The sequence below is a fragment of the Somniosus microcephalus genome, chromosome 10 (genome assembly GCF_052327205.1).
Source record: "Somniosus microcephalus isolate GS21.2 chromosome 10, FLI_Smic_1.0, whole genome shotgun sequence".
In the NCBI taxonomy this organism is placed as follows: Eukaryota; Metazoa; Chordata; class Chondrichthyes; order Squaliformes; family Somniosidae; genus Somniosus; species Somniosus microcephalus.
This window is the reverse complement of record NC_140996.1, coordinates 106,342,086-106,355,751: the sequence shown is the minus strand read 5'-3', so window position 1 is coordinate 106,355,751 and position 13,666 is coordinate 106,342,086. Positions and strand designations below refer to the sequence as shown.

The 13,666-nt window shown below is 45.6% G+C and overlaps 1 protein-coding gene across 1 annotated transcript in view; it reads right to left on the bottom strand.

The window, feature by feature from the left end:
* tpp2 (tripeptidyl peptidase 2) overlaps positions 1–13,666 on the bottom strand; it is a 222,366-nt gene that overhangs the window by 188,055 nt on the left and 20,645 nt on the right. Inside the window, exons 3-6 of the mRNA XM_085998280.1 lie at positions 12,314–12,409; positions 12,058–12,162; positions 1,156–1,280; positions 699–862 (exon numbers count right to left, since the gene is read on the bottom strand). Of these exons, the coding sequence (XP_085854406.1) occupies positions 699–862; positions 1,156–1,280; positions 12,058–12,162; positions 12,314–12,409 (490 nt within the window). The remainder of the gene's footprint in view (positions 1–698; positions 863–1,155; positions 1,281–12,057; positions 12,163–12,313; positions 12,410–13,666) is intronic.

Below are 13,666 nucleotides of genomic sequence, written 5' to 3'. Positions count from 1 at the left end.
AACTGGTCAGAAAGGTCATCAATCTGAAATGACAACACTGCTTCTCTCACAGATGCTGCCTGACCTGCTGAGTATTTCCAGCATTTTCTGTTTTTATTTCTAACATATGGAGGTTACTAGAGAAATAAATTTACTGCTTTTTTTGTTTAATGAAGAATTTCTTTCTTCGCACTGTTGAGAGGACTTCAAAGGACCCTCAAGGTTTTTATCCTAGGCAATGAAAGTAGCAAGAGAGCCCAAGATGGACTGAGTGAAGTATTTTATATAAACTATAATATCTTATGGCGATGCTCACATCAAGGTGGATGATACACCATTTTATAAGGAAGGAACATTATGCCAAGTAATTCTCAACGTACTATATTGCTGTTAAGGTGAAACTATGTTTGTTTAAAGCCATAACTAATTGTTGATGAGTTCATTCAGAATTTAACTGCTATTCAGGCTACAGGACAGTTCCAAAAGCAAGCGAAGGAGAATGCAAAACTTAATCATTGGTACAGTGTCTCTCTGTTTTGGTCAGCTGGATGTCAGACATCACTGTGCCTAAGATTCTCCAAACTAAGCAACTGAGAAATCTGCACAGGCACAGTTCTGTTTGTTCGCTACACAGTGCACAATTTTTGCCCCGTAGGCATATACCCCATTTATCCAAATTCTGAGAGCATGTACAAGCGTCTAGTGAAATAAAGCCTTACCGCCACTTGTCACAATACATAGTGTACTGCCTTCATCATAAATATTGACAGAGTAGTTGAGCATCTCAGATATCCCCAATGAGGCATATTCTTGCGCTTCATTGTAATTCCTCAGTACAGTGCAGCTACTGAGATCCCCACATTCACTTGTATCCATACAGGCTCTAAAAACAAAAAGAGTTATGATCCATGGGAAAAATATTTAAAAACCACAGGAATACATTTTCTGACTAGAATTCAATTTTGAACCATCTGATTTGTCAAAAAGGTACTTTTATTCTTGTAAAGAGATATTACCAATTAAGAGCTATTCAAAAAGGTTTCAAACAAAGATTACTTATTATTTAACAGCTTAAAAACACTGTTCCCAATATGTGGAACACTTTAGTAACATGCATTTTTAATACCAACACATAAAATACATTTTTTTTAAATTAGATCAAACTGCAGTGGTTACCTCCATGTCTCACCATCCTGCCATACCAGGCAGTCATATGCAGGGCCTAGGTCACAGTATTTTTTCTCCATGGAATTCAGCAATTCTACTTGAGTCTGGAGTTCTTCTCGCTGCATCTTTTCTGCCTTCACAGAAAGTGACAATGCTGGTATTACACACATTATTTCAATCAGGTAACAGTTTACAAACCTTTTGAAATGTAATTGGACAATTAAACTATTTAAAGAACAGTTTGAGTTGCACTTTGAACCTTAAGCACGTGACATAATCAGCTACAAAATAAACATGAGAGTTAAGTTTGATCTCCTTGAGTACAGCCTCAGCCATGTGAGTCTAGGTACCTCCCAGGAAGGAGATTAATACACAAGAGTGATTCACTGGTTGTTGTGTATCTGTGTATGTAATTATAGGAATTGCAAATGGATGAAAATATTGTTGTGATGTTACAGACAGTGCTACATACAGACTCCTACTCCCACAAAATATAAAGCCCCAATGCCAATTCATTGTAACCCGAAACCAAACTGAAACTCAGGCCAGGATTTTACTAACCTCGGCGGGTCCCGACCCTGCTGCTGGCTCCATCCCGTTTCCCTTAATGGGACTTGTTAAGCCCGCCCAGCGCATTTCCCAGCCAATTAGAGGAAGCAGGTCTGGTGACGTCAATTGATGACGCATCATCAGCCGGTTTCCGAAAAGGGCCCATGTCCAAATTTATTTTGACATTTATGCTGTCAGTGTTCTACAGCACTGAGGTGCCGCAAACACTGACAATGACAGCACAAAGGCACAGGGCTGCACCCAGGCTCTCCCATGACTCCATCCATATGCTTATTGAGGGAGTCGCAGCACGCAGGGAGGACCTCTTCCCTTCCCATGGGCGAAAGAGACCTCCACAGGAGATCAACACAGCCTGGATGCACATTGCAGAGGAGGGCACAAGCAGGGATGTGGTCAGGAGGACCTGGGTGCAGTGCCGCAAACGTTTCAATGATCTCAGTAGATCTCGAAACGTTAGTACAAGGCCTGCTGTGCCTCTCATCACATCGCCATCACTCTGCCTTCCCTACCCTACTCCTGCACATCCTTACTCACAACAAATTACCTTGCACCTCCACCCATCCCTCTCTATCTATATTATTACATCCCCATCGCACTAGCCATCCCACACACTCGCCCTCATCCTAGTGCAATCATACCAACTAACACACAAGGGTAGGCACTTGGGTGTTTTATGCAATGTTCATGTAAAGTTTCTGTTAATGTGGTGTCAAACATTGCAAACCTTTATTTTCAACACTTTGCATTCTTGGACAGATTTAGGTGCACCTTTGGAAGCGGCTTAATGAGTTGCAGTGAATGGTGAGGCATAACGGTACCCCCCCTGCAATGGTCATGTGAAAGGAATGGCTTGGACTTTGTAGGGATGCTTTAAGGTGTTGGTGTGGGGCCGTGCCAGCCTGGCGCATCATGTGGCAGCCAGGGTGCACAGCGTCAAGTGAAGTAAATCTGGCCATAGTGAGGCCATCCCTGGTGACCCAGGCAGCAATGTGGTCGGGTGCTGATGCCCTCTGTCCTGTGCAGCATCAGGTGATTGCGGAGAAGGTTGGTGGTGCTGCTGGTGTTGGGGCTGATCGTGGTGGGATTCTGAGGACCAAGGTAAGAGAGTGTAAATGGTACTCATGCTGATGGAGTAGATAGCAGTTGAAGCCGAGATGGCAGAAGCGATCTGTCAATGGTGAGAGAGGCTGCTGCAATGAGGCGACACTGGCTGGAGAGTTTGCTCCAAACACTTGCAGCCTGCATAAAGCTCAATCTGGGTTCCAATGGGAGAAAGCAACAGCCTCTGCGCTTGGAAAGTGAACAGGTGTGAAGTAGGAGCTTTTATACTACATTTCAAGCCGTCACTCATCAGCTGATTCAATGGCCACTTAACTTCCGCCTCAGATTAACAGACGGGGTCCAGGAGCAGCGTGGAAGCAGTGGGCAAGCTGTTAAAAGTCAAAAGGTAAGGTTAAATTCATTCTTTAGGGCTTGTCAGCAAGCCAATAATTGTTTAAATTAGGTCCCTGCTCAGCACTGGCAGCCCCGACATTGGGAAAGGCAAATGTGCGCGATTTGACAGTGGGTTCCCGACCCACCACGGATCCCGTCCGCTGAGCAAAATTTCAGCCTCACTGACCATTTACTACTACCCATCTCACCTTTTAGAAATCAGTTTAGTACTCAAGATCTAAATGTATGGCAGAGTGCCCATGTCTTTTTGGGAACTATAAAATACCTGGAGTAGAAACCAGTTTTCCCCCCGATTGGGGTGAAGTTTATTTTGGTTGACAACACTACTACTACAGTAGGGCGCCACAAGTGGTCCAATCTGATCATCCCACAGAATCTTGGAGTGTATTTTATTTAGGAAATTAAAAAAATGAAGCGTCCCGAGACCCAATTGAGAAAATTGTGCTGATTTTCCCCCCCATAATAGGATCTACAGGAGGATCCCAGCAGGAGCATCTGTACATGAATATTACACATAAAGCTACCTGGGAGACTGGAGAACATTATAAATGCTGAGAGATTTGGCAGAAGTGTAACTTTATGAGAAACGGAGCTGAGCGAATGTTGAAAGAAGGGTCATTCCTCTCAGAAACTGACACTATTGGATCATCTAAGAAACAAACTATAAATTTGCAGTCAGTGGTGAAGCAAAGGCATTTGCCGCTGGCCCTGAAGTAAGCTTCGCACAAAGGTCTTGCAATCTCTGTGAGAAGTTCGGGTTTTCAGACGCGTAATTTAAATCAACGGAGTTTAGTAGGGAACCCCAGTGTGAGCTGCTGTGACGTCAACAAGCTGTCTAAGCAGCCAATCAAATTGCAGAATTCTCACATAGCGAACCAGGAAGTGGGTAAGCTCTTAAAATTCTTAACTTTTTAAAAATGTTAGAGAGCAAAATGAAGATTGGGGCTCACATGGGGAAAAGGCAAACCTGAAATAATGAACATACTTTAAAAAACAATTTTAAATGTTTATTTTTATTTAAATGGATAAATTTGACACTGCACAAAATTAAAATTAGTTTTTCAGGGCCATAACCTTTGTTTAGCAGTCAATATGCTGTTATAACCCCAGTTACACCAGTCTAACATTTAGTGGGGAATTTAAGAGCATAATTACTGCGGAAGAGCCGAAGTTGTCATCAGTTTCCCTGATTTGAGAGATTACACCAATTGCCGGCTCTGTTGGGGGGGGTACAGAGCCTGTGTTGGAACAGTGAATGACTGACTGCAACTCCAGGATTTCCGCATGACAAATCCCGAAGTTACGGTCAGTTTCAAAGGCGGAATGACAGCGAGCGCTGCCAGTTCACTGTCATCCATAGCACAAATTCCTGGTCATTTTTTTTACGGAATTGACTAGCCAGAAATGGAGAGGCAAAGTAATTGCGAGGAAACCATTTGAGCAAAACAGAGCTCCTGAAAGTAACTGGCTTGAAACCGAGGGAAGAGGTTTGCTGGAAAACAACAAAATAGAGTTCTGAAACTTTGAATGATAGAGCTTCTGAATCTGGCTCACCAAGTTAGTTTGATTACAAACCAGTGAAGTATTTATGAAGAGCCGTTCTAGAAATTGAAGGCAGAACAAGAAAAAAAACAGCAATGACAAAGAGAGAGAGCGAAAAAGAGAGAGAACTGAAAGCAAATTTTAGGCAACAGTTCTGGGGGTAATAAAGTTTCAAGACTCAAAGTTGTAAATTGTGTTCACCAGAAATAAACATAACAGTATTGTGGTAAACCACTGTTTGTATTCCACTGTGTACATGCCTCGGCTGACTCCTCCCACAAGTCCTAGTATAAAGGTGACTGCTCCCCAGCCCTTTGTATTCTGGACCGGTCGACCACTCGAGGCAGACCTTCATTCTTTTGTTAATAAAAGCCTTTAGTTACTCTCTTAACTCTCAGTCTTTTATGAGTAATTGATAGCGCATCAATTTTATTAACAAAATTTTTATAATGGAGAAGATCCTCACACCAGCATGCCTGGACTTAGATCATCGGGAGGCGGACTCATCCACCAAGTTTACTCACTGGCTTAAGTGTTTCTAAATTCCTGACCGCCTCCGCAGCAATCAAATCGGACGAGGACAAACTGGATGTCCTGACCTCCAAAGTGAACCACCGAGTGTACTCGGTCATCCAAGACGTGACCTCGTACGCGGACGCTATCAAGCTCCTCAAGGACCAGTACACGCGCCCAGTGAACGAAGTGTACGCCAGGCACCTTCTGGGGAGTCGTAAACAACAACCTGGGAAATCGACCGTGGAATACCTTCAGGCACTGTCTGTGCTTGGCCGGGCCTGTGGTTGTAAGGATGTAAAGGCCGCCGTGTACACAGAGGAACTTATCCGGGACGCTTTTGTAGCGGGCCACAGATCCAATGACACCCGACAGCGACTGTTGGAGCAGAGTGACCTTGACCTCAACAAGGCCTCTGAACTCGCATTATCATTGGATGCAGCCTACCGGGGCATGGATGCCTACTCCTCTGCACCGTGGACGCCGCGGGGAATGACAGCCTGGGACACGGTAGGACCGCCTCATAGCGCCGTGCCACCCCAGCCACACCCCAACTACCGCAGCAGTGTCCCAAGGCCAGACAGCAGTGCCCCAAGGCCAGAAATGCTACTTCTGTGGCCAGGCAAAACACCCCAGAGCGCGCTGCCCGGTGAAAAACGCGATCTGCTCGGGCTGCGGGAAGAAGGGACACTACGCTAGCGTCTGCAGGGCCAAAGCCACCCCGAACCCCAGCAGCGCCGCGTGTGGGCCATGCGGGCCGCCATCTTGGGCCTCCCCGGCCATGTGCGAACCACCGGTACAGCAGCCATTTTGGACGCCTCCGGCCACATGGGGATCACGGATGCCGCCATCTTGGACGACAGCCGGAACGCAGCAGGCCCCCAACACCGCCTCATCTGATACCCGCAGCGACACACCGACCCCTACGCTGGCATCCGTTACACTGGACCAAGCGAGACCGCACCAGCTGGCCAGTTCCACAATGGACATTAAGGTAAATGGTCACGATACAATCTGCCTTTTTGACTCTGGGAGCACGGAGAGCTTCATCCACCCCAACACGGTGCGGCGTTGCTCTCTCCCAGTCCTGCCTGCGCACCAGCGGATTTCTATGGCCTCCGAGTCCCAGTCGGCGGACATCGGCGGCTACTGCGTGGTGACACTCGTAGTAGACGGGACTGTGTACGATCATTTTAAACTTCTGGTCCTGCCCGACCTCTGCGCTGCCGTCCTGCTGGGGTTAGATTTTCAGTGCCACCTTAAAAGTGTTACGATGGCGTACGGTGGACCCCTACCCCCACTCCCAGTCCGCAGCCAGCAGCTTCCAAATTGCCCGCCGCGCACCAGGTGCAACCTCTCCACACTCAGAGTCACCCCCCCCCCCCCCCACTGTTTGCTAACCTCACCCCCGACTGTAAGCCCATCGCCACAAAGAGCAGGCGATACAGTGCCGGGGACAGGGTTTTCATTAAAACCGAAGTGGAGCGGCTCCTGAAGGAAGGGATTATTGAGAGCAGCACCAGCCCCTGGCGAGCCCAGGTTGTGGTCGTTAAGACCGGCGAGAAGCAGCGCCTGGTCATCGACTACAGCCAGACAATAAATCGCTACACCCTGCTGGACGCCTACCCACTCCCCCGCATAGCTGATATGGTCAACCAGATCGCACAGTACCGCGTCTTCTCGACCATTGACCTGAAATCAGCGTACCACCAGCTCCCTATCCGCCCTGAGGACCGCCAGTATACTGCCTTTGAGGCAAACGGCCACCTCTATCACTTCCTTAGGGTTCCCTTTGGCGTCACCAACGGGGTCTCAGTCTTCCAAAGGGAGATGGACCGGATGGTAGATCAAAATGCGTTGCAGGCCACTTTCCCATATCTGGACAATGTGACCATCTGCGGCCGTGACTTGCAGGACCATGACGCAAACCTCGAAAAATTCCTCCGCACCGCCCAACTCCTGAACCTGACATATAACAAGGAGAAGTGCATATTCCGCACAAACCGCCTCGCCATCCTTGGCTGTGTTGTGGAACACGGAGTCATCGGCCCCGACCCCGACTGGATGCGTCCCCTTATGGAACTCCCACTGCCCCACTGCCTCAAGGCCCTGAAGAGGTGCCTAGGGTTTTTCCTCCTATTACGCCCAGTGGGTCCCCTACTATGCAGACAAGGCCCGTCCGCTGATCAAGTCCACCTCTTTTCCCTTGACGGCAGAGGCCCGCTTAGCCTTCCACCGTATCAAGGAGGACATTGCCAAAGCCACCATGCACGCAGTGGATGAATCCATCCCCTTCCAGGTGGAAAGCGACGCGTCCGACTTTGCCCTGACCGCTACCCTCAATCAGGCGGGGAGACCCGTGGCCTTCTTTTCACGAACCCTCCAAGGCCCGGAGACCAGACACTCCGCTGTTGAGAAGGAGGCCCAGGCGATTGTGGAGGCTGTGAGTCATTGGAGACACTACCTGGCCGGAAAACGATTTACCCTGCTCACTGACCAGCATTCAGTTGCTTTCATGTTTAACAACAAGCAGAGGGGCAAAATCAAAAATGACAAGATCTTGAGGTGGAGAATCGAACTTTCCACCTACAATTACGAGATCTTGTACCGGCCCGGGAAGCTCAATGAACCCCCGGATGCGCTATCGCGTGGCACCTGCGCCAGCGCGCAGATCGATAGACTGCGGGCCCTCCACAATGACCTCTGCCACCCGGGGGTCACCAGGTTCTTCCACTTCATCAAGGCCCGCAACCTGCCTTACTCTATTGAGGAGGTCAGGACCATGACCAGGAACTGCCAAGTCTGCGCTGAGTGCAAACCGCACTTTTATAGGCCAGACAGGGCCCACCTGATAAAAGCCACTCGCCCCTTCGAGCGCCTGAGCGTTGATTTTAAAGGGCCTCTCCCCTTCTCCGACCGCAATGTGTACTTCCTCAATATTATTGATGAGTACTCCCGTTTCCCGTTCGCCATCCCCTGCCCGGACATGACCAGTGCCACGGTCATTAAATGTCTGAACGACCTCTTCACCCTGTTCGGTTTCCCCAGCTATATCCATAGCGACCGGGGCTCATCGTTTATGAGCGACGAACTCCGTCAGTACCTGCTAACTAGGGGTATTGCCACAAGCAGGACCACCAGTTACAACCCCCGGGGGAACGGACAGGTGGAAAGAGAAAATGCGACAGTTTGGAAGGCCGCCCTGCTAGCCTTAAAGTCTAGGGGCCTTCCAACCTCCCGCTGGCAGGATGTGCTCCCCGATGCGCTCCACTCTATTCGGTCACTGCTCTGCACTGCCACTAACGCCACCCCTCATGAGAAAATGTTTGTCTTCCCAAGGAAGTCCACATCGGGGACATCGCTACCGCCATGGCTGACGTCCCCAGGGCCGGTCCTACTGAGAAGACACGTGAGGACCCAAAAAATGGACCCCCTGGTCGAGAGGGTCGACCTCCTCCACGCCAACCCCCAGTATGCTTACATTGCATACCCGGACGGGCGGGAGGACACAGTCTCCATAAGAGACCTTGCACCCTCGGGGGCCGCAGTAACCCACTACTCACTACCACCCCCCCCCCCCCCACGATCCGATATCCAGCCCCAGCAGACGGCAGGCCTGGGCCCCGCGGCCCGCTCGACATCTACGAGGACGACACGCCTGTGCCACAGCCTACGCAGGACTCGACGCCGGAAGCTCCACTACCCCTGCCGTCGCCACGCCGATCACAGCGGCAGACAAGACCTCCGGAGAGACTCCAATACACTAACTTTTAATACACTTCACCCCGTCGGACTCAATTTTAAACAAGGGGTGAATGTGGTAAACCACTGTTTGTATTCCACTGTGTACATGCCTGGACATGCCTCGGCTGACTCCTCCCACAAGCCCTAGTATAAAGGTGACTGCTCCCCAACCCTTTGTATTCTGGACCGGTCGACCACTCGAGGCAGACCTTCATTCTTTTGTTAATAAAAGCCTTTAGTTACTCTCTTAACTCTCAGTCTTTTATGAGTAATTGATAGCGCATCAAGTATTTAATAAGAATATGTGGTAAGCTGCCTCTTGGCTTTCCATCAGAGTATTTATAATAGTCTACCCCTGATAGACAGGCAGACTGGTTATTTAGTATTCAGAGTGATATCTGTGTTGTCAGAAGTAGGTTAATCTAATCAGATGTTAGTTCATTACTTCCCTGTCTAGCTTTTTCATTGAGGGTTCAGCGAGAAAGAGCTCTCTCATTCACTCAGAGGTATGCTACGTGTCTAAAAAAGGGGAGTTGGTATGTATCAATTGAACTGGTAAAATAGTTCAAAAAAGCCAAAAATTTTCAGCATTCAAAATTTCCTAGAATGAACAATAACCCTCCAGAAACATCGTTAATGAGGGTTTAGAGTGTTGTCTGGTGCCTTGCAAATAATGTTCTCTTGCAAAGTTTATGGGTTTTGTTAACCACAGCTTTCTTACATAGAGATGGCTTGTGAAAAGAACTGTGCTTAACTACAGGAAACACTTTTTTATCCAGCACTGACGGGACCGACGTGGTGCCGGTTCATCAAAAATTCTGGATAACCGAGCTATAGTAAAAGATACGGAGAGCTGAGAGCTCCGTATAAAGCAACAAACCCTGTTGCTTAGCAACAGGTGCAGAACAATGGCCACAAGTTCCAAGCGTCTCTGCAGCTTAGCAACAGCTGCAGCCACACCCGATTGCACAGCAACAGATCGAGGAAGGCAAGTAATATGAAGTAAAACTTACCTGAACCTACTCCTGAATTTTGCCGGTTAACCGAGATTTCCAGTTATTTAGGTGCCAGTAAATCAAGAGTTTCCTGTATTATATTTTGGGTTTGCTTGACTGGGATGGTGAAAGGAACTATCTAATATTATAACATTTTCCTACAGGTGGATGTCTATTGCCAGAAGATAAACCGAATCTAGTGTACTTTAGTGTCCGAAAGGAAGAGGACCCAAGGAAGTTGGCGCAGAGGTACCACATCGGTGCAAGCAGAGAGGAGTTATCTAATCTCCAAATGGGGAATTAGGACCACAAAGCCAAGCTTACTTCAGGATTTTTCTTGGGTTATGTTTGGAAGACTTCCTGATATCTCTCAGGGGACATCTATGCTTTGTTTTGACTATCCTTTAGTCTAAAGGATACACAGCACTGTCCCAAGCAGTTCAGGGACCTCTGCGCTAAAGGTTCCTATACAAGAGTTCTGTTTACTAGACCAATAGTTACCTCCTTGTAGAAATCAGGTGCAATCTGTTCTTGATGGATATTGAATTTGGCTCTGGTCAGTGCCAATATTTTTTTTAGTGTAGGTCCATCCCCAGTGGTGATTGAAATTGCTGAATCCCTGGCACTCTGACGCTGGCTTTGCATTGGCACTGATAAATGCCGACATATATTTAGTGATACCCAACTGGCTGTGGCTTGAATTCTTAGGCTTATTGTGTTTGTTTACCTTTTTCTGAACAGGAAACATGGTGCAACTATTCCTCATAAATGTGTTTGCGAACGCAAGGTAAATTTTGTATGTGTCGGAAGAAACATTTTATGCAATAATTGTGAGCATCACAGATTTTCAACAGACTATTTCAGTTTGTACGGTATTTAAAACCTTTAACAGATGTTGGGCTGACATTTCGCATGCTATTTAAAACCTTTGATAGATGTTGGTGTTGACATCTGACCAAATCATGGAGGCATTTAATTTGTTTTTGATGTAGGCGATGTATTTCATGGGTCAGTGCATTGTACAACCACAGCTTAGATGTGATGCACTCTCTGTGACAAGTGTAAAGTTCCAATGTTTGCCTTTGCCCCTTGTATACTAATTTATTTCTAGTTGCTTCATTTGATCTTTGTATCATCATCGAGAATTGATTTTGTATGCTTGTTCTGAAAAGGAGAGCTTATGATATTTTAGGAAAGGTTCATCATCTGGTGCGTCGGAGAAATCTTAAAAAGCACAAAAACCCAGGCAGACTGGACTAATTAACAAGCGTGTTTGCTACTCTTGATGTCTATCTAATCTAATTTACTTCTGCAGAGGCTGAAGATTTTGTCACAATCATTTTGTGACGAGAGTTTCACCCACGTAGAGTCTTTAGTTGGGGAAAAATAATCTGCACAACGGAGCAAGCTTTACAAAATGTGGGAATAGGTGACATGTTGCACTGCCTATCTGGAATGTCACGATGGCATTTTTATGGGCATGCTCAGCATTCGGTTTCCTGAGAACCTATTTAAGATAGGCCAGGCAAAGTAAAGAATTCAGTATGAAACATAAATTGGATATGTACTGTACACCTAATTAAACAGCAAGACCAACATTCTTTAAAATGTTTTGACTAAAGTTCTCACGAGGTATATTTATTGGGTGCCTCATCCCAAATATAACTGGCTTCTCCATTGTTCAAATCAAAGGTATTTTTAAAAATAATCATCTGGAAATGCAATTTTTTAAAAATCCATTATAATAATCTTGTAACTCCCTCACAGAGTAAGCTGCTCTTAATAATTAAACTCTGATCTACTGCAATAAAATAACTCAATGCAGGCAGAAAAAAAATTCATGTACATCTTCAGTTACTGGACATACGCTCCCTAGGGGAAAACAGTTAGTAACAGATGAACGACAATGCAACCATTGAACTGTAACTGTCATTATCAGAGACAACAATGTTATAAAGTCAAATATACATTTCATCGTTAATTGTCAGTTTCACTTTAGTGGCCATGGGTATTCTGATTTAACAAATTCATTTTAACAATTACTTATCTATGCCCAGGTTGCACTATAAATTTGCTCATACAAAATACAAACTTGTGACAAATTTGTATGAGTGCTGTCAAACTCATCTAGTTTTCTGCAAGTTTCTGCCAAAGAGATGCGATGAACCGGATCCCAGAGTTTCTCCCGCTTTTCTTTCTGCAAAGCAAAATCACAGTACATTCTTTTCAAATATCCTTTACCTTTGACACAACGAAAGTGTAAAATGATAAATATATGGCTTATTAACCATGTGAATCATACAAGTGAAAATATTTATAGCAATTTTTAATGCACACTACAGCCTTACCTGTATCCTTTCCTTAAGTGCTTTAGGGTAAAATTCATATCCATTTTTGAGACCAACATGGTATTTTCCAGATGGATTTATCCAATTATCAGGAATCTTGAAAAGAAAAACATTGAGTTGTGTATTTATAGCATATGAAGCATGAACTTGCAGTTTAATATTCAACTCAGTAACACTGTCAGCTACACATTCAATTGGAATGAGGAAAGAATCTGCGCATCTGCCTTTCTCTTTAATAGCACCGTTCACATACAGGATGCCTAAAAGCGCTTCAAAGCCGATGAAGTACTTTTGAAGTGTAGTTGTTGTAATGTAGGGAAACATGGCAGTCAATCTGCACAGAGCAAAATCTCACAAACAGCAATGAGATAAATGACAAGGCAATCTGATTTTGCTGGTGTTGGTTGAGGTATAAATGTTGGCCAGGACACTGAATAGTGACATGGGGTCTTTTATGTCCACCTGATAGGGCAGCTGGGGCCTCAATTTAACACCTCATACAAAAGAGGGCACCTCCAACAACACTCTCAGTACTGCACTGATGTGCATTAAATCTTTGGAATAAACTTGAGCCCCACCTTCTGATTCAGAGACGAGAATGCTACCACTGAGCAAAGAATGATACCCAATTTCTTTCTGTTTTGCATGCATGCACTCCCCCTCTCTCTCATAGGTGTTAGAAATTAGAATCTGTCTCACAGGTACAAGCGATTAGAATTGACAACTGCTGTCAACAAAACACAGGTGAAATAATCAGCTGACTACAAAATTTAACTGGTATTTACTTTTGAAAATTGTAGTAACAATAAACGAAGAAACATTTGCTCGCATTCTCTCTCTCTATCTCACACACCACCCTCTCTCTGACCCGTCCCTCTCTCCGCATCCCATTGTTGTGGGCAAAAATTAGCACTGACATTTTTTTAACAGACTGCCAAACAAAGACGAGATAAATAGATGTGTTTATTTGAACAAATAGTAACACAAGACTCTTGCACATCCGCTTGCTCCCCTCAGTATAATACTTTCTAAAGTTTATAGTACACAAAAAAATTACAGTAGGTATCTAATCAACAGTAATTTTTATTAGTCTATCTTTCACACATCTTGTTTTTAAAAATAAACTTAAAATTTTACCACAAAGCTTTTGAAATTTGTACTCTGGTTTTTCAAAATTATTTGAAGGACTGTGCAGAAAGTACTAGAACCTAAAAAAAAAATTCTATCAGTACTGAATAGTACTAAAGCATCCTGGGATATTCGGCGCACTGAACATGCTCAAAGGGCACAATCCAATCAACAGGGTACAAGCTCTGGGCAAAAATATCAAGTGCAAGGCCAGGCTTTTGAGAA